Consider the following 21,489-nt stretch of genomic DNA (forward strand, 5'->3'; position numbering starts at 1 on the left):
TGACAAGCGTCTTCAAACTTCAAGCGTTATGCCCTTTGGCAGAATAGAGCAGAACACACCCAGGAGTTAACAAAACAGATACTGTCACACATAGGAAGAGAGAGAGTGGGGGGAGAGAGTGAGAGAGAGAGAGAGAGAGAGAGAGAGAGAGAGAGTGATAGAGAGAGAGAGAGAGAGAGAGAGAGAGAGAGAGAGAGAGAGAGAGAGAGAGAGAGAGAGAGAGAGAGAGAGAGAGAGAGAAAGTAAGAGGTCGAGGGTGAGAGTGAGAGGCAGAGAAAGTGAGAGGTAAAGGGTGAGAGTGAGCGGTAGAGAAAGAGAGGACAAGATAGTACAAGAAGCAGAGAGAAATGAACTGGCCATCTATTACCCAGGCCAGCCAGGTGAGTAGAGTCCTCCTCCTCCTCCTCTCAGTGCGTCTCGGAGACACCATCAGTCACGGCTGTTGGCTGTCTCTCCATGAATCACACACCACACACACAGACACACACAAACACACTTCGCCTCATCGGTCCAAAGCGACCGAGCATGTCCACTCCATCATCTATCTTCCTGACAGGCTTCAGTATTGTAGTGAAGCACTGAAGCTAGGGCCCCCTTCGTCTGCCCATCCGTTTGATGTGTACTCCAGCTCAACCACTCAAGCCTTCTCTCTCCCTCTGACAAGGTGAGGTTATTTTAAACCAGGAATACAGTAGTCAGATCAGGTTTAGAGGTGATCAGCATTTCTGGTGGCCACGCCAGCACAACGGCAGGCAGCCGCGGTAACACTATAGCTAGCCTAGCTTAGGTCAAACACTGCACTACCAGCCAGGACCAACGTTCAATGTTGAATTAAGAAGTATGCAACAACAGGCCTACGGGTTTATGTAATCAAAGCAAAAGGACAGGAGATGGTAGAAGCCAACACAGTCAAAGTGACTCACACAATGACTGGCCAAAACACACAACACAACACTGTGTTGACATTAATGCAGGAAAACTTAAATCAGTTTTAACGAATTTGTATCAGGATGTTAAATGTGCAACCAGAGGGAAAAAAATTAATCTAGACCACCTTTACTCCACACACAGAGACGTATAGGGGCATACCGCCCCAAGAGATCCACAGATGATGCGATCTCTATTGCACTTCACACTGCCCTTTCCCACCTGGACAAAAGGAACACCTATGTGAGAATGTACAAAGTTCTCCCTCGCCCTCCATTTGGCAAATCTGACCATAACTCTATTCTCCTGATTCCTGCTTACAAGCAAAAATTAAAGCAGGAAGCACCAGTGACTCTGTCTATAAAAAAGTGGTCAGATGAAGCAGATACTAAACTACAGGACTGCTTTGCTAGCATAGACTGGAACATGTTCCAGGATTCTTCAGATGGCATTGAGGAGTACACCACATCAGTCACTGGCTTTATCAATAAGTGCATCGAGGACGTCGTCCCCACAGTGACTGTACGTACATACCCCAACCAGAAGCCATGGATTACAGACAACATCCGCACCGAGCTAAAGGGCAGGAGCAGGACTCTAACCCAGAAGCTTATAATAAATCACGCTATGCCCTCCGACGAACCAACAAACAGGCGAAGCGTCAATACAGGACTAAGGTCGAGTCATACTACACCGGCTCCGACGCTCGTCGGATGTGGCAGGGCTTGCTAACTATTACAGACTACAAAGGGAAGCACAACCGAGAGCTGCCCAGTGACACGAGCCTACCAGACAAGCTAAATAAGTTTTATGCTCGCTTCGAGGCAAGTAACACTGAAACACGCATGAGAGCATCAGCTGGTCCGAAAGACTGTGTGATCACGCTCTCCGCAGCTGATGTGAGTAAGACCTTTAAACAGGTCAACATTCACAAGGTCGCTGGGCCAGACGGATTACCAGGACGTGTACTCCTAGCATGCACTGACCAACTGGCAAGTGTCTTCACTGACATTTTCAACCTCTCCCTGTCTGAGTCTGTAATACCAACATGTTTCAAGCAGACAACCATAGTCCCTGTGCCCAAGAACACTAAGGTAACCTGCCTAAATGACTACCGACCCGTAGCACTCACGTCTGTAGCCATGATGTGCTTTGAAAGGCTGGTTATGGCCAACATCAACACCATTATCCCAGAAAACCTAGACCCACTCCAATTTGCATGCCTTCCCAAGAGATCCACAGATGATGCGATCTCTATTGCACTTCACACTGCCCTTTCCCACCTGGACAAAAGGAACACCTATGTGAGAATGCTAGTCATTGACTACAGCTCAGCGTTCAACACCATAGTGCCCTCACAGCTCATCAATAAGCTAAGGACTCTGGGACTAAACACCTCCCCCTTCAACTGGATCCTAAACTTCCTGATGGTAAGGGTAGGTAACAACACATCCGCCACGCTGATCCTCAACACGGGGGCCCCTCAGGGGTAAGTGCTCAGTCCCCTATTGTACTCCCTGTTCACTCATGACTGCACGGCCAGGCACAACTCCAACACCATCATTAAGTTTGCTGATGACACACCAGTGGTAGGCCTGGTCACCGAAAACAATTAGACAGCCTATAGGGAGGAGGTCAGAGACCTGACCGTGTGGTGCAATTACAACAACCTCTCCCTCAACATGTTCAAGACAAAGGAGATGATTGTGGTCTACAGGAAAAGGAGGACCGAGCACGCCCCCATTCTCATCGATGGGGCTGTAGTGGAGCCGGTTGAGAGCTTCAAGTTCCTTGGTGTCCACATCACCAACAAACTAACATGGTCCATGCACACCAAGACAGTCCTGAAGAGGGCACGAAAAAAACTATTCTCACTCAGGAGACTGAAAAGATTTGTCATGGGTCCTCAGATCCTCAAAAGGTTTTACAGCTGCACCATCGATACCATGCTGACTTGTTGCATCACTGCCTGGTATGGCAACTCCTCGGCCTCTGACAGCAAGGCACTACAGAGGGTAGTGCGTACGGCCCAGTATTTCACTGGGGCCAAGCTTCCTGCCATCCAGGACCTCTATACCAGGCAGTGTCAGAGGAAGGCCCTAAAAATGGTCAAAGACTCCAGCCACCCTAGTCATAGACTTTTCTCTCTGCTACCACACGGCAAGCAGTGTGCCAAGTCTAGGTCCAAGAGGCTTCTAAACAGCTTCTACCCCCAAATCATAAGACTCATGAACAGCTAATCAAATGGCTACCCAGACCTTTTGCACCACCCCCCCTGCTGTTGCTAGTCTCCGTTATTATCTATGCATAGCCACATTAATAACCCTACCTGCATGTATATCATTTCCTCAATTACCTCGACACTGGTGCCCCTGCACATTGACACATTGACTCTGAACCGGTACCCCCTGTATATAGCCCCGCTATTGTTATTTACTGCTGCTCCTTAATTATTTGCTTTTGTTATCTCTTACTTTTTTTTTAGGTATTTTCTTAAAACTGTATTATTGGTTAAGGGCTTGTAAGTAAGCATTTGACTGTCAGGTCTACACCTTTTGTATTCGGCGCATGTGACAAATACAATCTGATTTGATTTGATTATTTGATTTGATTTTTGTATAAAAAAACACACAAACAGAGACATATCTCTTTACAGATTTGACCAGAAGCAGTGCACTTTATAGGGAATAGGGTGTGATTTGGGATTCGCCCCCATTGTTGTCATTATATTAATAAATAGGGAGTGCCTTTGCACTCAAAGCCCATCTTCAACACACTTCAACAGGGCACAATGCTGTAGTGGTAGTTAACTGTGCTTCACAAACTCTCCACAGCCCAATAAAGGATAAAGGTGCCATGTAGTGAAAAGCTAATTAAGGTAACTCTCGCTCCAGCATTTAGGAAATGAGAAACTCCACCAATAAGAGCCAATCTGGATCTGTCCATGATCAGCTAATCCACAGACAGAAGGTAGAAAGAGCTCAACTCTCAAAAGACGACACAGTAAGACAGTCATTGCAATACTGTAGAATGACATAGAATCTATTAATGATATATCCTATGAATTATGGGACCTCTATGGTCATTACACTTTACAATTCCACTATGCATTCAATCGAAAAGTGGGTGGGGGCATCACAGCACGCAAAAGAATAGGGATGAATACAGCAAGGACAATCTTACAGTATGAAGTCCTCTAACCAAAACAACAGAAGGAGAGGATGAAAGAGGCTGGCCACCCACAGAGCTCTTGAACTTCCCATTCAGCCAAGGATAGGAGGATGAGGGATAGGGAGGTCTGCACGCAACCTCTCGCTCATTAAAGAGGACTTCTACTCACTCTCTTCCCCCTGTTATTTCTAATCCCTATTTCTTCCCCCCTGTTTGTGTGCAGTAATACTCCTTTGTATGTCTGTGGCTGCATTTACAGGCCTCGATGAGGACCTGACTACTGTAGAGTTAGCTACTGTGTAAACCAACTGCCATTATAGAAATTGACTTGAGTCTTATGTTGGGATGCTACATTGTTGGAATGTGCTCCCACAGACATTGATAGTAAATCAAATCAAATCCAAATGTATTTGTCACATGCGCCGAATACAACACCTTACAGTGAAATGCTTACTTACGAGCCCCTAACCAACAATGCAGTAAAAAAAATTAACAAATACGGAGAATAATAAGAAATAAAAGTAACAAGTAATTAAAGAGCAGCACTAAAATAACAATAGTGAAACTATATACAGGGGGGTACCGGTACAGAGTCAATGTGAGAGGGCACCGGTTAGTTGAGGTAATATGTACATGTAGGTAGAGTTATTAAAGTGACGATGCATAGATAATAACAACAGAGAGTAGCAGTGGTGTAAAAGGGGGGGGGGGGGGGGGGGGGGGGGGTCAATGAAAATAGTCTGGGTAGCCATTTGATTAGGTGTTCAGGAGTCTTATGGCTTGGGAGTAGAAGCTGGCAGTGATGCAACCCGTCAGGATGCTCTCGATGGTGCAGCTGTAAAACCTTTTGAGGATCTGAGGATCCATGCCAAATCTTTTCAGTCTCCTGTGGGGGAATAGGTTTTGTCGTGCCCTCTTCACGACTGTCTTGGTGTGTTTGGAACATGTTAGTTTGTTGGTGATGTGGACACCAAGGAACTTGAAGCTCTCAACCTGCTCCACTACAGCTCTGTCGATGAGAATGGGGGCGTGCTCGGTCATCTTTTTCCTGTAGTCCACAATAATCTCCTTTGTCTTGATCAGGTTGAGGGAGAGGTTGTTGTCCTGGCACCACACGGTCAGGTCTCTGACCTCCTCCCTATAGTCTGTCTCGTCGTTGTTGGTGATCAGGCCTACCACTGTTGTGTCATCTGCAAACTTAAAGATGGTGTTGGAGTACTGCCTGGCCGTGCAGTCATGAGTGAACAGGAAGTACAGGAGGGGACTGAGCACGCACCCCTGAGGGGCCCCTGTGTTGAGGTTCAGCATGGTGGATGTGTTGTTACCTACCCTTACCACCTGGGGGTGGCCCGTCAGGAAGTCCAGGATCCAGTTGCAGAGGTGTCTAGTCCCAGGGTCCTTAGCTTATTGATGAGCTGTGAGGGCACTAATGGTGTTGAACGCTGAGCTGTAGTCAATGAATAGCATTCTCACATAGGTGTTCCTTTTGTCCAGGTGGGAAAGGGCAGTGTTCAGTGCAATAGAGATTGCATCATCTGTGGATCTGTTGGAGCGGTATGCAAATTGGAGTGGGTCTAGGGTTTCTGGGATAATGGTGTTGATGTGAGCGATGACCAGCCTTTTGAAGCACTTAATTGCTATAGACGTGAGTGCTACGGGTCGATAGCAGCTACAGTAGGGTCTGTATAGGTTTGTCTCTTTTTATTTAAACGCCAACATAAGCTGATCCTAGATCTGTGCTAGACCTGTGCCTATAGGTTACAAAATATGTGGCTATAGGTTACTCGATCTGTGCCTATTGGTTAACTTCTACACAGAGCATTAGGGAGGAGGACAGAGGGGAGGGGTTAAGACGAGGGTATGACACTCACAGGGGCAGATGCATTCTTCACTGTCACACTGGGTGTGGTGGCTCGCAGGGCTCCGCTCACACCGTGGTAATACTTGAAGCATATCTTAGTCTCCGCTGCAGGAGAGAGGGAAAGAAACAGAGAGAGAGAAAGAGAGAGAGAGATTTTAACTTTAATTGCCCTTTTCTTGACATGTTTCAATGAATGGCAACCAATTGTACCGTCCGACGACACTTTTTACTGAAATAGTCACATCCAGTGAGCGTGTCAAAATCAAGAGAGAGAGTGAGACATACTGAGAGAGAGAGAAAGAGGGAGGGAGAATAAGGGATAACAAGACAGAGAGAGAGAGAGAGTGAGAGAGAGAGAGAGAGAGATAGATAGATACAGTGCCTTGCGAAAGTATTCGGCCCCCTTGAACTTTGCGACCTTTTGCCACATTTCAGGCTTCAAACATAAAGATATAAAACTGTATTTTTTTGTGAAGAATCAACAACAAGTGGGACACAATCATGAAGTGGAACAACATTTATTGGATATTTCAAACTTTTTTAACAAATCAAAAACTGAAAAATTGGGCGTGCAAAATTATTCAGCCCCTTTACTTTCAGTGCAGCAAACTCTCTCCAGAAGTTCAGTGAGGATCTCTGAATGATCCAATGTTGACCTAAATGACTAATGATGATAAATACAATCCACCTGTGTGTAATCAAGTCTCCGTATAAATGCACCTGCACTGTGATAGTCTCAGAGGTCCGTTAAAAGCGCAGAGAGCATCATGAAGAACAAGGAACACACCAGGCAGGTCCGAGATACTGTTGTGAAGAAGTTTAAAGCTGGATTTGGATACAAAAAGATTTTCCAAGCTTTAAACATCCCAAGGAGCACTGTGCAAGCGATAATATTGAAATGGAAGGAGTATCAGACCACTGCAAATCTACCAAGACCTGGCCGTCCCTCTAAACTTTCAGCTCATACAAGGAGAAGACTGATCAGAGATGCAGCCAAGAGGCCCATGATCACTCTGGATGAACTGCAGAGATCTACAGCTGAGGTGGGAGACTCTGTCCATAGGACAACAATCAGTCATATATTGCACAAATCTGGCATTTATGGAAGAGTGGCAAGAAGAAAGCCATTTCTTAAAGATATCCATAAAAAGTGTTGTTTAAAGTTTGCCACAAGCCACCTGGGAGACACACCAAACATGTGGAAGAAGGTGCTCTGGTCAGATGAAACCAAAATTGAACTTTTTGGCAACAATGCAAATTGTTATGTTTGGCGTAAAAGCAACACAGCTGAACACATCATCCCCACTGTCAAACATGGTGGTGGCAGCATCATGGTTTGGGCCTGCTTTTCTTCAGCAGGGACAGGGAAGATGGTTAAAATTGATGGGAAGATGGATGGAGCCAAATACAGGACCATTCTGGAAGAAAACCTGATGGAGTCTGCAAAAGACCTGAGACTGGGACGGAGATTTGTCTTCCAACAAGACAATGATCCAAAACATAAAGCAAAATCTACAATGGAATGGTTCAAAAATAAACATATCCAGGTGTTAGAATGGCCAAGTCAAAGTCCAGACCTGAATCCAATCGAGAATCTGTGGAAAGAACTGAAAACTGCTGTTCACAAATGCTCTCCATCCAACCTCACTGAGCTCGAGCTGTTTTGCAAGGAGGAATGGGAAAAAATGTCAGTCTGTCGATGTGCAAAACTGATAGAGACATACCCCAAGCGACTTACAGCTGTAATCGCAGCAAAAGGTGGCGCTACAAAGTATTAACTTAAGGGGGCTGAATAATTTTGCACGCCCAATTTTTCAGTTTTTGATATGTTAAAAAAGTTTGAAATATCCAATAAATGTCGTTCCACTTCGTGATTGTGTCCCACTTGTTGTTGATTCTTCACAAAAAAATACAGTTTTATATCTTTATGTTTGAAGCCTGAAATGTGGCAAAAGGTCGCAAAGTTCAAGGGGGCCGAATACTTTCGCAAGGCACTGTAGATAGATAGATAGATAGAGAGAGAGAGAGAGAGAGAGAGACAAAGGAGGTGAGATTAAGGTCACGTCACCACAAAGTCATTTTTTCCCCTTCCTGTGACCCACTGGATTAGATGGAGGGATGGATTGGACAGAGGGATGGATTGGACAGAGGGATGGGTGGATGGAGGGAATAGAGAATAGTAGTGACAGAGATGATGGCAGGCTTCCTGACAGGATGATCCAACCCTAATCCCTTTGTTGACATCATCATCAGGTTGGTGGATGAGGAATGCAGAGATGGAGCACTATAGTTCATCATTGTTGTGCGACAGACTATAATCCACTGTGTCCAATGAAGGAAGTCAATCACTTCAACATAAATTTATTTTTTTAAACTGTTCATTTTCCTCTAAATTGTACTGCTATCATTGCGATACAGCCACTGTAGGTTAAAGAGGCGTCGGCTGACATAATAGGAGAATAAATCAATTTAGGATAGGCATGTGCATTCTTGTCTATTGTGTGTGTGAGAGAGAGAGCGAGAGCGACAGAGAGAGAGAGAGAGAGAGAGAGAAAGAGGGAGAGACAGAGAGAGAGATAGAAACATGCTCTAGGGAGCACACATTGTGATGACAAAGAGGTGTTCACGAGAGGAGAGTCCCAGGTGAATTTGTGCTGCCAAATCCGTCTCCTTATGCAGTTACTACACATGTTCTAAAAACAGAAAATCAGAGCTGAGCAAAAAAAGATAGCCACCAGAAAAGACCCACTTTCGGAACGCTCCACTTGACTTCCCCTGTGTGTGTGTGTGTGTGTGTGTGTGTGTGTGTGTGTGTGTGTGTGTGTGTGTGTGTGTGTGTGTGTCTCAGTCTGAAAACAGCTCACACCTGCTCCTCTGTCACCTAACTAATAGGGTACCATTTCACTCTGTAACACATTCCATTTGTATCCAAGGGAGGCTCTAACGAAAAATCACTATCTGCTTGTCACACAAAAATGGGCTCCCCTTATTTTAGCATTCCTAGCACAGTCATTGGACTCTGCCACCACAGGGGAGTGCCAGGCTTTTCCACAGGGAACCTGAGGATATCTCTCTCTAGGCTTGGGCTTTCTGCAGCCTCGGCAGTAGATAAGGCGGTTTGTTTAGACTGATCCTGAGTCCCAGCCACAGATCAGGCAGGCTGCCATGTGAGCAGTAGACATTAGTCCTGCTAGTTGTCATATCCCTGTCGGAGATGAATAGCAAGGGAGAGAGAAATCAATACATCCGTCCTGGTCGGCGGTGGCAGGTTTGAGAATGAGATATGGACAGAAATGTGGATAATGGGACATATTTTGCATAATCACAGTTTTTAAAAAAAAATTTAAACTCTACCTGGCTGAAAAATTGGTGGTGAAATTGTCAGAAAGTTCCAGACATCTGGAGGAGAGAGTGGGTTTTTGAGTCTGACTCACTGTGATTTCTGCAGCCCTCGGAAACATCAGTGCCTGCCTGTAGCCTGATGCACCATTTTAATTAGTATAAATAAAGTATCACCTCATGGTATAATTCTAACAGCTTGCGACATCCAAGAGATAAATACTGACATTTTGCTTAGGCCAGTAAACATCCAATGTAGTCTAAATACTTATGACAAAACAAACATAGAGGGGTTGAAATTCGCTATCAACTCTCTCTACAGATAAACAACATGCTCCACACACAGGACGTGCTACAATGCTGAACTTCAAATCTCCCACAGTGATAAAACAACAGGAACAGTCTCAGAATATTTGCTACCAGTTGACCTGTAGACATTTAAAATGTCATTTTAAAGGAGATAGGTATACGATAGGTATACTTACAATCTGCAAAGTAGGAGCTGGTATCGATCTTCCACACTATCTGGCCTTTGTGGGAGCCGTTCACTCCCCGGTTCTTATAGTCCAGAAAGTTCTCCGACAGTCCCTCATCTAAATGAACAGGAACATCATACACAATGTAACAGTATATATTGTAGCTTCTATATTATTTTGTATGCTCACTGTAATCAAAGCCCACTGTGAACTTGACAAATGTCAGTTGGGAAAAGGTCTAAACCTCCCACTGGACACACACTGGTTGAATCAACGTTGTTTCCATGTCACTTCAACGAAATTACGTTGAACCAACGTGTACTAGACGTTGAACTGACGTCTGTGCCCACTAGGATTAGTCTAATGGGCAAAGTTTGGACAATCCTTCTGATGTTTGGAACTGGTGTAGACTTGACTCTTGCCATTGACTCATCAGAAGCTCCACCCACCTATGAGGTACATGCCGATCCAGTCCCCGGCATCCACCTCCTCCTTGATGTCCCAGCAGATGAGCATGTCCTGGGACTGGCTGATGGCGTAGTGGGAGGTGCTGACGGTCAGCGTTGAGCGGCTGTCCGAGGTGACCAGGTCAGCATCGCTAGTAGAGCGGGGCTGCAGGGCCAGGGCGGTGGCGTGGTCGTGCCGGGGCCCACCGTTGGGGTACTGCTCGGGGCTGTAGCTGTAACGCGTCCCAGCGTCCTTGCAGCGCCGCCGACTCTGGGCGCTGCGCGACGGCGACGCCATGGCGGACAGGCCCAGGAACCTGTTTTGGTACAAGTTCTGGAGGGAGGTACAACACACACACTACAGGGTAATGTAATTACCGGAAGATGTGTTGGATGTTTCATGTACGAGATAATACATTGTAATATGATGTAAGTCCAGCAGCTTTAAATAGTGAAGTAAATTAGGGACATTGTTGCTGGACTACTTTGATTACATTCTGACTGAGGTAAATTTTCTGTTAGAAAAAAAGGAAGTAAAATGATCCATCATATTGGACCGATATACAGCGTCACTAATACCATCCCTTCACATCGTGACTACATAGAGTTTACACAGTGAGAATATTTCTGCCAGTACCAGCTTTGAGATGGGTGTGTTGAGATTGTAGGGCACTTTGCACTACCCATTGCCAATCTGCTTAGACATCGAAGCTCTTTCGCGTGGCATTAAAAGACAGATAAGAGCAAATGTAAACACAAGTGAATGCTCATTCGCTCAATCAGAGGATTCCGAGCCGTTCCACCCAGCGGCAGTTGCAGTCATTTGGCACTCCGTTCCACATCACCATAAACATGGAGGTTGTTAACTGTTAGCAGCAGGACAATCACAGTAATTCATAGGCGCTGGCAGAAACATTTGGGCAAACACACTCATTTGTAATGGACGCTAACGATGTGTGGGAAGAGTGTGGGGGAATGGGTTCCACTGATGGAAATGTTAATCTGATGGTAGAGCCATGAGGTGCAATCTGGGTCTTGTTCAGTAGGGAGTGAACATTATGAAATGTTTTTAAACTGGGAGGTGTTAGTAAAACTTGTCCCATGACAACACAGATTTTTCCGTTACTGTTGCAAAACGTTTTGGTGCAGTTTGCCCCACTGAACACTGCCCTGGTGTTGTAGGTTTTAGGGGTTGGTGGACACATTAGTAAGTGAACGGTCGGTTATCCAGCCCACCAAGGTCAAGGTGGGGAGGTGTACACACTGTATACATTCCATTCTAACGAGCAACCATTACAGGTGCCTTCTTTTGCTGAAGGATTGTGACTGATTGCATGATGAATATGGATCCTAAAATGATGACCTTGGTTTGGTTAAGGTTTAGTTTAAATGGGTCTTTTCCCCATTGGATGTGGGTTTGGTGCATTATAGTGGTGAAGGCCTAAAATTGGAAGAAGATAGGGAAAACAATATAATCCAGTCTGATGTGTCTTCGCATCGTCAAAGCCAGCTCCTCCTAAGGAAGTGTTCACATCCTTGCACAGTGAGTGCAATGATGAACTAGGCTACGTTTGCTTGTGTGTGTTTTGATCACACAAACCCCCCACACTCCCCAGAGATCCTTATCTTTTACATACAGAACATCAATATAGGTTTCTGGCCTAAGGGTACCCACAGACACAATCCTCATCGTAAACAGCCTGGAGTGAACAATCCATGGTGTAGCCTACATGCAGTGACAAAATAAAAAGTCCTATCTGTGTGTTGGAAAGCAGCCCTCCCACAGTAGAAGAGGTATTGACAGACAGCTCTGCCTCTAGAGACACCTGGCAGTCTAACTCCCACTGCGAAAGAACACCCTAACTTCTCAGTGAGATTACCATCACCTTATTCAGCTTTAGGCTGGTTTACTCCAACACATCTTCAGTGAAAAGGCCTGATCCTTGCTAACACTGAACAGCGTACCTGGTAGTCTAGTTTTAGTTTATCGTAGAGTCATTCAGAATGCAAGCAATGTGTAGGGCCAGTTAGGGCCAACTGTAGGCCAATTAGTCCATTTAATAGTGATACCAAAACATCACTGCACATCTCGTACTGTATGCTGTCATTCTTACATTTAGTGGGGGGATGTTTGTAGGTTAGTTAGTTGGTTTAGGTCATTGTCTGTCTATTTCAATTCTTGGAGTTGAGCACCTTTCCCATCTAAGCACAACCAAGGGTAAGGGCTAGACCCCAAGAAGAGGCATCAATTGGCATTGGACACTGGACCTGGGTACTTTAGTTGTAACACCATATGAGACACAGCTAGAAACACAAACACATTGAGTGAAGACACCACAGACGGACCACGATGCTGTTATGGAGCACAGCATGGTAGGTGTGATGGTTGATGGGTAATGGTGACGGCACAGAGCGAGGAGGACACTGACCTTAACACTACACAGGTTCAGCAGCATTATGTGTCGTCAACTCAAAGCACATCAAATCCTGAGGAAAAGGTCATGGGATTATTTAGCATGGAAAGCAACACAGCGCAATCACAGTTTATATGATTGACTATACTATTGATTACGTGATCATGTGGTATTTTCTGTAGCATATCCCTAAATAACTGTGTTTCTATCACTGTAGGGTTACATAGTACATAGTAGCTGTGAACTGGTGGGTAGGGTCGCCACTTCTCTTTCAAAACATAAACATACAGTAAGTAGCCATTTAAAACTGGATTATACAGATCAGATGTGTGAAAACATGAACACTAATATACTGTATAACAGAGATTCAGGGGGAAATCGCTACAATATTGGGATATTATTTTTGACGATATAGGCTATCGTATCCTTTTTACAATATCGCAATATCATTTTTGTGCTAGTTGGATGTACCTGCACCAAAACTCCAGTATTTTTTCTTTATAGCCTGTTCTCCATCTTCTTTTTAAATAGGGGGCCAATTCGTTTTGAGCTGTTTTATTTCCATGACTGATCAAAACTCATTCTCATGGCTCTCTCTTGTCCCTCTGATAGCAGACTTATGGTGAGCAATACGGTCTGTTCGGAACATCGACTCGCAATAAAATCACAATATAGATATATAGAATCGTGAGAATTGCAAGACATATCGTATCGCTTCCTAAGTACCGCGATCATTTCGTATCATGAGGTGCGTTAATGCGTAAAATACTGGAAATAGCATAAACTGGAGATGCTAGTGGCATGAGAAAGCGAACGGGAGCTCAGGAGTTTTCATACTTCGTCTTCGTCAGACAAAATATGAATCATTGAGACACAGAGCATTATGACAGAGACAAAGACAAACACACACACAGATCAAGGACATACTGACCATGTTAAAACAGACAGACAGAAAAGGACAGGAAGAACCAGAGACAGAAGCAGAGACACAGATGGAAAGAAACAGATGCAATAAGAAACAGGACAACAAAAGAATAGATCCCTTTGCATAGAGCCTAGAATCTATACACACGGCAGCAAATGCATTGCTTCAAGTACATCAAAAAACAGACAACCCCATATGCATTTGCTGATGACCACATGACAGTTAAGTAGAAACTAAACCTGCAGAAGAAAGTTAGACAAAACAACCAGGGCTGTCGTTCTCCTTGGTATCTCTTCCTTCTATCTCTCTGCCTCTTCCTACAGCGCTTAAGTGAATTAAACAGCATATGAGATGCACGGCTCATCGGGTTTCAAATGTTATTTGTGCTAAGTGGGAGCTAAGCACGCTTCTATTCTCTTCTGGAGGAGCCGGTGCGCTCTCGTCAGCATTGATCGTTCAGTAACAAGGCTAATGGAGTCGGACAACAGCCGAGAGAGAGAGGTAGAGAGAAATCCTTCCACCGTTGCTAGTGTGGGTCTACTGGTGGTGAATTCCCCTGATCTCCAGGAAACCACCTGATAGGCAGACAGAAACACTTCACTTAGCCTACGTACAAGCATAAAACATGGTATTCTAGCTTCACCTACACATCAATGACATACATAAATCTCTTTTTATTTGTCACATGCTTCGTAAACAACAGGTGTAGACTAACAGTGAAATGCTTACTTACAGTTCCTTCCCAACAATGCAGAGAGAAAAATAGCACAAGGAATAAATACACAATGAGTACCAATAACTTGGCTATATATAACCGAGTCCATATACAGAGGTAATTGAGGTAGATATGTACATATAGGTAGGGGTAAAGTGACTAGGCAACAGGATAGATGATAAACAATATCAGCAGCGTACGCGGTGAGTTAAAAGTGTTTATGCAAAAGGGGTCAATGCAGATAGTCCGGGTACCTATTTGGTTAACTAATTAGCAGTCTTATGGCTTGGGGGTAGATGCTGTTCAGGGTCCTGTTGGTTCCATCGGTAATGCTTGCCATGCAGTGGCAGAGAAAACAGTCTATGACTCGGGTGGCTGGAGTCTTCGGTTCGAAACCCTGAGCCGACTAGGTGAAAAACTGTCCATGTGTCCTTGAGCAAGGCACTTCACCTTAATTGCTCCTTTAAGTCACTCTGTATAAGAGCATCTGCTAAATGGCTTAAATGTCAAAAATACTGAATAAAAAGATATAGGGTCTTGTCTTAGGACGTATACGGATAATGAGTGTGTAGAGGCTTTTCTGTATAGTGCAACAGTGCAGCAAGAACGTGATAGGCTGTAACCGGGCCAGAAGTCACAGTTGAATTGTACTGTCGAAGGAGACACGGATCACATGAGCGCACCAGGGAACAGGGTTCCCCACTCGCAGGCTGACACTTTAGGCGGGAATCCAATGAGACACTGCTGGGTGAATCTCAATAGTATTTCCTCTCTCCTTGACTCACTGTGTGAGTATTAATCCCACTCTGACAATTCATTGGAGGCGGTTAATGCTAAACTCCATTACAGATTACACAACACACTGCCTGTGCATTCTCATCATGGGAGATCCATGCACACAGTGTTATTCCCATGCCATGTCAGGTCTAAAGCCCTATGGACCTCATTAGATAGATAACACATCCAGCAGCGTGCTGTGTCTCGGTGGGTTTAACAGGGTACCACATCTCCAGAGGGAAGACATGGCTTTCATTTCTACCAGGGCTGCTTCCTGCCTGACACTGGCATAATTAGCCCATATAATTACATTTAAGAGAGAGCCATTTTGAATTCCGTTCACATACAGAAGGAATAGCTGTTGTTTTATGGGGCTGACACTTACTCTTTATCTATCTAGGTTCATCCTCGACAACACCTCGGTTAGCCTCGTGGTTAATTGCCCCCGACTTATCCACACAGATAATGATAATCTTCCCACGCTCTTCTTCAAATGTTAATAGAATGAAATGGGAAGCTACTGTAAGAGGCTTCGGTCTTTTTCCTGCTCAGCCATGAAAGTATAGTCTAGAACAGGGATGGGCAACTATGATGGGGGTTTGGCTCGTTGGTCTCTTCGTTTTGATTCAAATAAAGCGCTATGTTCATCTGTACAAGTACTTGTATTTGCACACATAGACAGTACAAGGCCTTATATGTGGATTTATGGACTTGAAGCATGTTACTATTTTATTGGACACCAGACATTGAATATCAATATCTGTCGGAGAAGGCATGCAACACTATCAGAGCAGGGAAACAGAGTAAATCTACTATTTCTGCTCTACCTCTTTTCACATAAGAGACAACTGGAAGTGTTCCTACGATAGCCATTTTTGTACGATATCTATTGCTAGACGGTTCTAACACACAATCCCAACCTGTATTAAATGCTACTGAGAAGTGACTCTCTCTATGCATGTCAGGTTGACTGTTCACATTCACCGTCCTCCTACATTGTGATGACTCAAGGCAGCTCTACAAGTTGCTGCTGTCTTCCTGCCATGGTGTTAATAATCCCCAAGATGGCTGCCCCATGCGGAGTCTCTTCCTCATTGAGGTAGGTACTGTAGGTCTGTGTGCTTTCATTGACTCATTGTCAAGGGTTTACGTCATTCTAACCTCACAGCAAAAATATTGCCGTGTGATATTGTGCTATAGCCTATATTTTCCAATAAAGAGCTGACGAAATCTCATGTGAAAATGGTTTCACTCGAACCAACTTCCCTCTGACGTCAATCCAACATATTCCCATCTGCATGAAATACATCTGTTCTCAATTGAAGTGAAAAGTGTTTCCCCTGGGCTAATAGAGGATGGCATACTGTAGGTTGACTCTGACAGTTCTTCCCCAGTCATTTTCTGCGTTAAACATATTGAAGGCCCAGTGGGCAGCGGACCAAAAAACAAAAGTTCCTCGTCTGAATAGGCTTTTCAAGTCTCTGAAGGGTAGCATTGAAACTCGTTTCTATATGGGTCAGCTTTTGTCTAAGAGAGTATTTTATATATGGCCTCTGGCTTGTTCTATGTTTCAACATCGTACACAAACAAGCAGATTTATTTTCATCTACACAGTATTTACATCTCAGACTGATGGCTCGACCAAACAACAACTGGATACAGCCTGTACACAGGCCCCATTGATTTACAGATGTCGGATTTGGATAAACAATTATACATTGGGCAGCAGCTTGATATAAACCAAATCAATGCCTCTAAATCATTGTACTAGCTAGAAAGAGTATGTTTTGTGACCTCAACAGGAATCACTCGGCGTTATTGGAAAACCCAAAGATTATGGCCAGATTTCCAATGAAGTAGAGTCTGTTCTTTGGTTCTCTCTGGACAGAATTCAATCAGCAACCTACGCACCAATAAGACTGTTCTGAAACATTCATAAAGTGTCAAATCCATCCAAATGTGTTGGTCCCAGGCCTGTTCCTAACTAAACCAATCAGATTTGAAGTCAGGGTACAAGTTAGCGAAGGACAGGTCCTGTGGGTGATTATTAGATGTACTGTCTTTTCCTCAAAGCCACCTTCAGACATTTACTGACAGCCTTCTCCACACCAACAACCTCGAAACCTCATTTAGAAACCAAAGCCCCTTCACCACTTATTAGCTCATCATGTGGTCTATGTATTCAGAGCATTTATTGGCCACCACTGTATGTATGGACTAGTGGTTTGGCCTAGGCCATAAAAAGACTGAACACTCCTTGATGCTCTACACAGGCAGAACCGACCAGTGTCAAAATGTTCCCGTTCACTGCATTTCACATATTTTAGCACTAGCACTGTAACATGTACACTGAGCATACCAAACATTAAGAACACCTTCCTAATATTGAGTTGCAACCCCCCCTCCTTTTGCCCTCAGAACAGCCTCAATTCGTCAGGACATGGACTCTACAAGGTGTCGAAAGCGTTCCACAGGGATGCTGGCCCATGTTGACTCCAATGCTTCCCACAGTTGTGTTAAGTTGGCTGGCTGTTCTCTGGGTGGTGGACCATTCTTGATACACACGGGAAACTGCTGAGCATTAAAAACCCAGCAGTGTTGCAGTTCTTGACACAAACTGGTGCGCCTGGCAACCACTACCATACCCCGTTCAAAGGCACTTAAAGGACCTAGGTGTTAAATATTTTGTCTTGCCCATTCACCCTCTGAATGGCACACATAAACACAATCCATGTCTCAATTGTCTCAAAGCTTAAAAATCCTTCTTTAACCAGTCTCCTCTCCTTCATCTACACTGATTGAAGTGGATTTAACAAGTGACATCAATAAGGGATCATAGCTTTCCCCTAGATTGACCTGGTCAGTCTATGTCATGGAAAGAGCTGGTGTCCTTAATCTTTGTCTCATATTAGAAGGGTAATCCCTTCCCAGACTCTACCCTCAGAGAGACTTCTGAAGTAGTTAATGGTGAGTCAATACAAATTTGAACTCTCAGCTTGACTCAGGCTTCCTATGATATGAGGTTATGTGAAAGGGGGATAGTAAGTCAGTTGTACAACTGAATGCATTCAACTGAAATGTGTCTTTCGCATTTAACCCAACCCCTCTGAATCAGAGAGGTGAGGGGGGTTGCCTTAATCGACATTCACGTCTTCAGCGCCCGGGGAACAGTGGGTTAACTGCCTTCCTCAGTCCCTGGTTCGAATCCAGGCTGTATCACATCCGGCTGTGAATGGGAGTCCCATAGGGCGGCGCACAATTGGCCCAGCGTCGTTTGGGTTTAGCCAGGATAGGCCATCATTGTAAATAAGAATTTGTTCTTAACTGACTTGCCTAGTTATAAAAAAGGTTTATTTTCTTTTTAAGAAAAAATAATAATATTGTCACCGCATATTGGCTTTGCTTGAATTGCCCTGTCAATGCATTGTTGTTCAGATTATTTAAGAATGTATATATTTCACATTTTGAGGTAGGCTATATAATCACACCGGTAATAGATCAGTTGTATTACTTGTGAGACACAGCTGAGTGAGCAAACATTTACATAGTTTTACTTGTATTTTACTGGGCTGATGGTGCCTACATCTGATGGACAGTCTCAGCGGAAGGAGAGAGCAGCAGACTGAGGGTCTGCCTCTCAGGGTCTTCCAGCTGATGGCGAAACTCGAGTCGCACCGCATTCTTTCTTCCTTAATGCACAAATTCTTGTTGTTACTCCTATGAACAGAGAAAATGAAATATTCCTTGATATTAAAAAAGATCCTAGTCGCTAATAATAATGCAAGCCTTTGAAATCTCACAGTATCAACTTTTCTGTAGCTTTCTTTGACGCCTGCTACATTACTGCAGACACGGTCATCTGAGCCATCCCATTGGCCAGCAGGAGGCCTATAGTACACTTGATTTCCTCTCCGGGCCTGCAAGGGAAGGTAGAGTTTGTACCTTTAGAGACATGAAATGGTTCAAAATCGGAACACTTCTCCTACCCGGCGAGCAGGTGTAGCTGAATTGAGTGCATCTATCACCAACAGTGCGAGACTAATAAAAAAAAAGGTGTTTTTTACAGATATATTTGGCGATTGACTAGAAATGCCTTTGAGATCGACCAGTCATGATCGACCGGTTGGTGACCACTGCTGTATAGTGTAGTGTCAGCTCAGCACATGAAGAGAAGGGTAAAAAAAACAGTTTTGATTTATGCTGCTAATAATGTACTGTAACTGTAGGGTTTCTTGCTATTTTTTTTAGCTTGGCAATGACTTTTGCTTGAGTGGGGCAACACCTAGGTCCTAGGGTCTGGTATGCTACAAGAATAAGTGAAAATCTATGTACACTTGACAGATTACTGATGTAACCCTAATAGAACCACGTATCCATCATTAAGTAATGCCTGATGAGAGAGGGCACTTCAAACAAGACCAAGCCCTAGTTGCCTGTCAAGGGAGCTTCACAGGTAGGCTAAACCTCTAATATGAGTTCCATTTCTGTGTGTCTGTCCGCATCACACTCAACCTGCTCTAGTCTATGAGCCAGGTCAGTTACAGCTGAGTCATCATTAGCCACATTAAAACCAGTTCAGCCACTATCTCTTGACAGGTCACATTTCATCAGTGTTAAGGTGCATCTAGTCCAGTCAGTGGAGTGAAGGAGGGAGGCTGGGGTTGGCGTGACATTGACAGTCACGTCTGACTGGTTCGGATCAACGGGAAGAGAAGGGACACTGGGAGAGTGGCACATCCCTATTGGGTCAGACACTGTCAGGTTGATTACACTGGGCTGTTCAGTCTGTGTATCCAAGTAAGCCAGAGAGCAAACCACCTTCCGGTGTGCTGTTGTCTAGTATTTACGATCTCTCTGTCTGTGAAAAGGAAGATGGAATCGAAGACAACACAGAAATTAGACATTTAGTGTTCCATCAGCTGTTGGCTCAAATTAATAACTTATGGGGGCTTAACTTACTGAAAAGTGAGCTTTTGTTTGTCAACACTTTTATCAACTAGAGCTACTGTATCTACTTTAGACTGCTCCATCAAATGCTAAGTGACTGACAGCTTTGATGAGTTTGGGATAAGGTTGTAACATGGTTACAGCAACAACAAGAGCAACAGTAAACAACATCTGCAGAGTATGTGTCAGCTACACAGATTCTAAATAGCCAATCCAGTAAATGAACACTGTGTAGTGACAGTGCCAATGTCAACTGGGCACTTCTGGCTAAATCCCACTTTCAGTAGCCTACAATGAATTCAGTAGCCTACAGTGAATGAATAATACAATATTTCAGAGCATGTTCCATCAAATGATATTTACCTTCAGTACTGTCGTGAAAGTGAGATCACAACTAGGCTCGGTTTGATTATTTCGTGGGGGCATATTATCCCCATTTGGTACAGGGGACAATAAACATGTTGTTGTTTGTCAACAAACTATACCTGTGAGTGTGGCCCAGTAAACGTGAATGACTGGGGTCTTTTTCAAAGAGAGGATTATGAGGGGAGTCCCACACAAAGGAATAGGGACCGCCTTGCGTGCTGCCAGAATAACACTCCGGCGGATGCTGTGACATCGAATGAGAAAGTGACATTGACTAAATCCAGATATGCACTGTTTTTGTCACACTGTCAGTAGACTGCCGCAACACATATTCTATCAGTATTATGAGCGAAGTACATCCCCATAAATTCGCCTGCTATGCAATGTATCCAGTCAGAGCGATGCATCAACAAAAGAGCGACAACGCGACATACCTGGGATAAAATAACTTGTCGGTGAATCATACTCCAATTGCGAGCAATAAATCCCAAACGTGACTATCAAGTCGAGCGGGGGATTTCACAGAAATCCATGTTTAAAACGTAGAAATTGAAGCCCAAACGTCCCGGCTGATGTCGACGCATGAGTAGAGCATATTCCCATCCGATAGATTGTCTCTGGGTACCAAGCAGCAGTACCAATCACAAGCTGTCTCCCCACATGCGCTACTTTGCCTCCGCCTCTCTGCTGCCCCCCCACCACTTCCACTTTACTACAGGACCAAACCGAAAGTGTCAGATGAGCTGATGCCATGCACAAATGTCGGGGATAGTCGGAGGAAATGCCTGCTAAATCGAGGCACCAGCCTTTCCGAACCATCACACGTAATGCAATACTATTCCCTGGTAAGGTTGGCAACAGACATCAAATGTAGGCCTATAATATCACATCAACTACCATAAATGCAAGGTTCAAATTCCACGTGAGTTTCATCTTATTGATCCTGGGTGACTACCTTTTCCTTGCATTAGATGTAATTGATGTGTAGCGTACATTTTATCAGGATAATACAGATTTGTTGTCTGCGTATATGCTAGTAAACAGTAGCTTATACAATGACTCCTAAAATCGGGAAATACTATTATAGCCATACTCATAACGTTACAAGGATGGACTATTTACAAC

The 21,489-nt window shown here is 44.3% G+C and overlaps 1 protein-coding gene across 2 annotated transcripts in view; it reads right to left on the reverse strand.

Annotated features, from left to right (window-relative positions):
- LOC110489790 (E3 ubiquitin-protein ligase HECW1) overlaps positions 1 to 20,975 on the reverse strand; it is a 79,165-nt gene extending 58,190 nt beyond the window's left edge. For both annotated transcript variants that reach the window (XM_021562699.2, XM_021562698.2), the window contains exons 1-5: positions 20,799 to 20,975; positions 12,650 to 12,707; positions 10,224 to 10,554; positions 9,784 to 9,891; positions 5,970 to 6,064 (exon numbers count right to left, since the gene is read on the reverse strand). In XM_021562699.2, the coding sequence (XP_021418374.2) occupies positions 5,970 to 6,064; positions 9,784 to 9,891; positions 10,224 to 10,554; positions 12,650 to 12,676 (561 nt within the window). In that variant the 5' untranslated portion in view covers positions 12,677 to 12,707; positions 20,799 to 20,975. The remainder of the gene's footprint in view (positions 1 to 5,969; positions 6,065 to 9,783; positions 9,892 to 10,223; positions 10,555 to 12,649; positions 12,708 to 20,798) is intronic.
- Positions 20,976 to 21,489: the final 514 nt, after the last annotated feature.

The sequence above is a fragment of the Oncorhynchus mykiss genome, chromosome 15 (genome assembly GCF_013265735.2).
Source record: "Oncorhynchus mykiss isolate Arlee chromosome 15, USDA_OmykA_1.1, whole genome shotgun sequence".
NCBI lineage: Eukaryota > Metazoa > Chordata > Actinopteri > Salmoniformes > Salmonidae > Oncorhynchus > Oncorhynchus mykiss.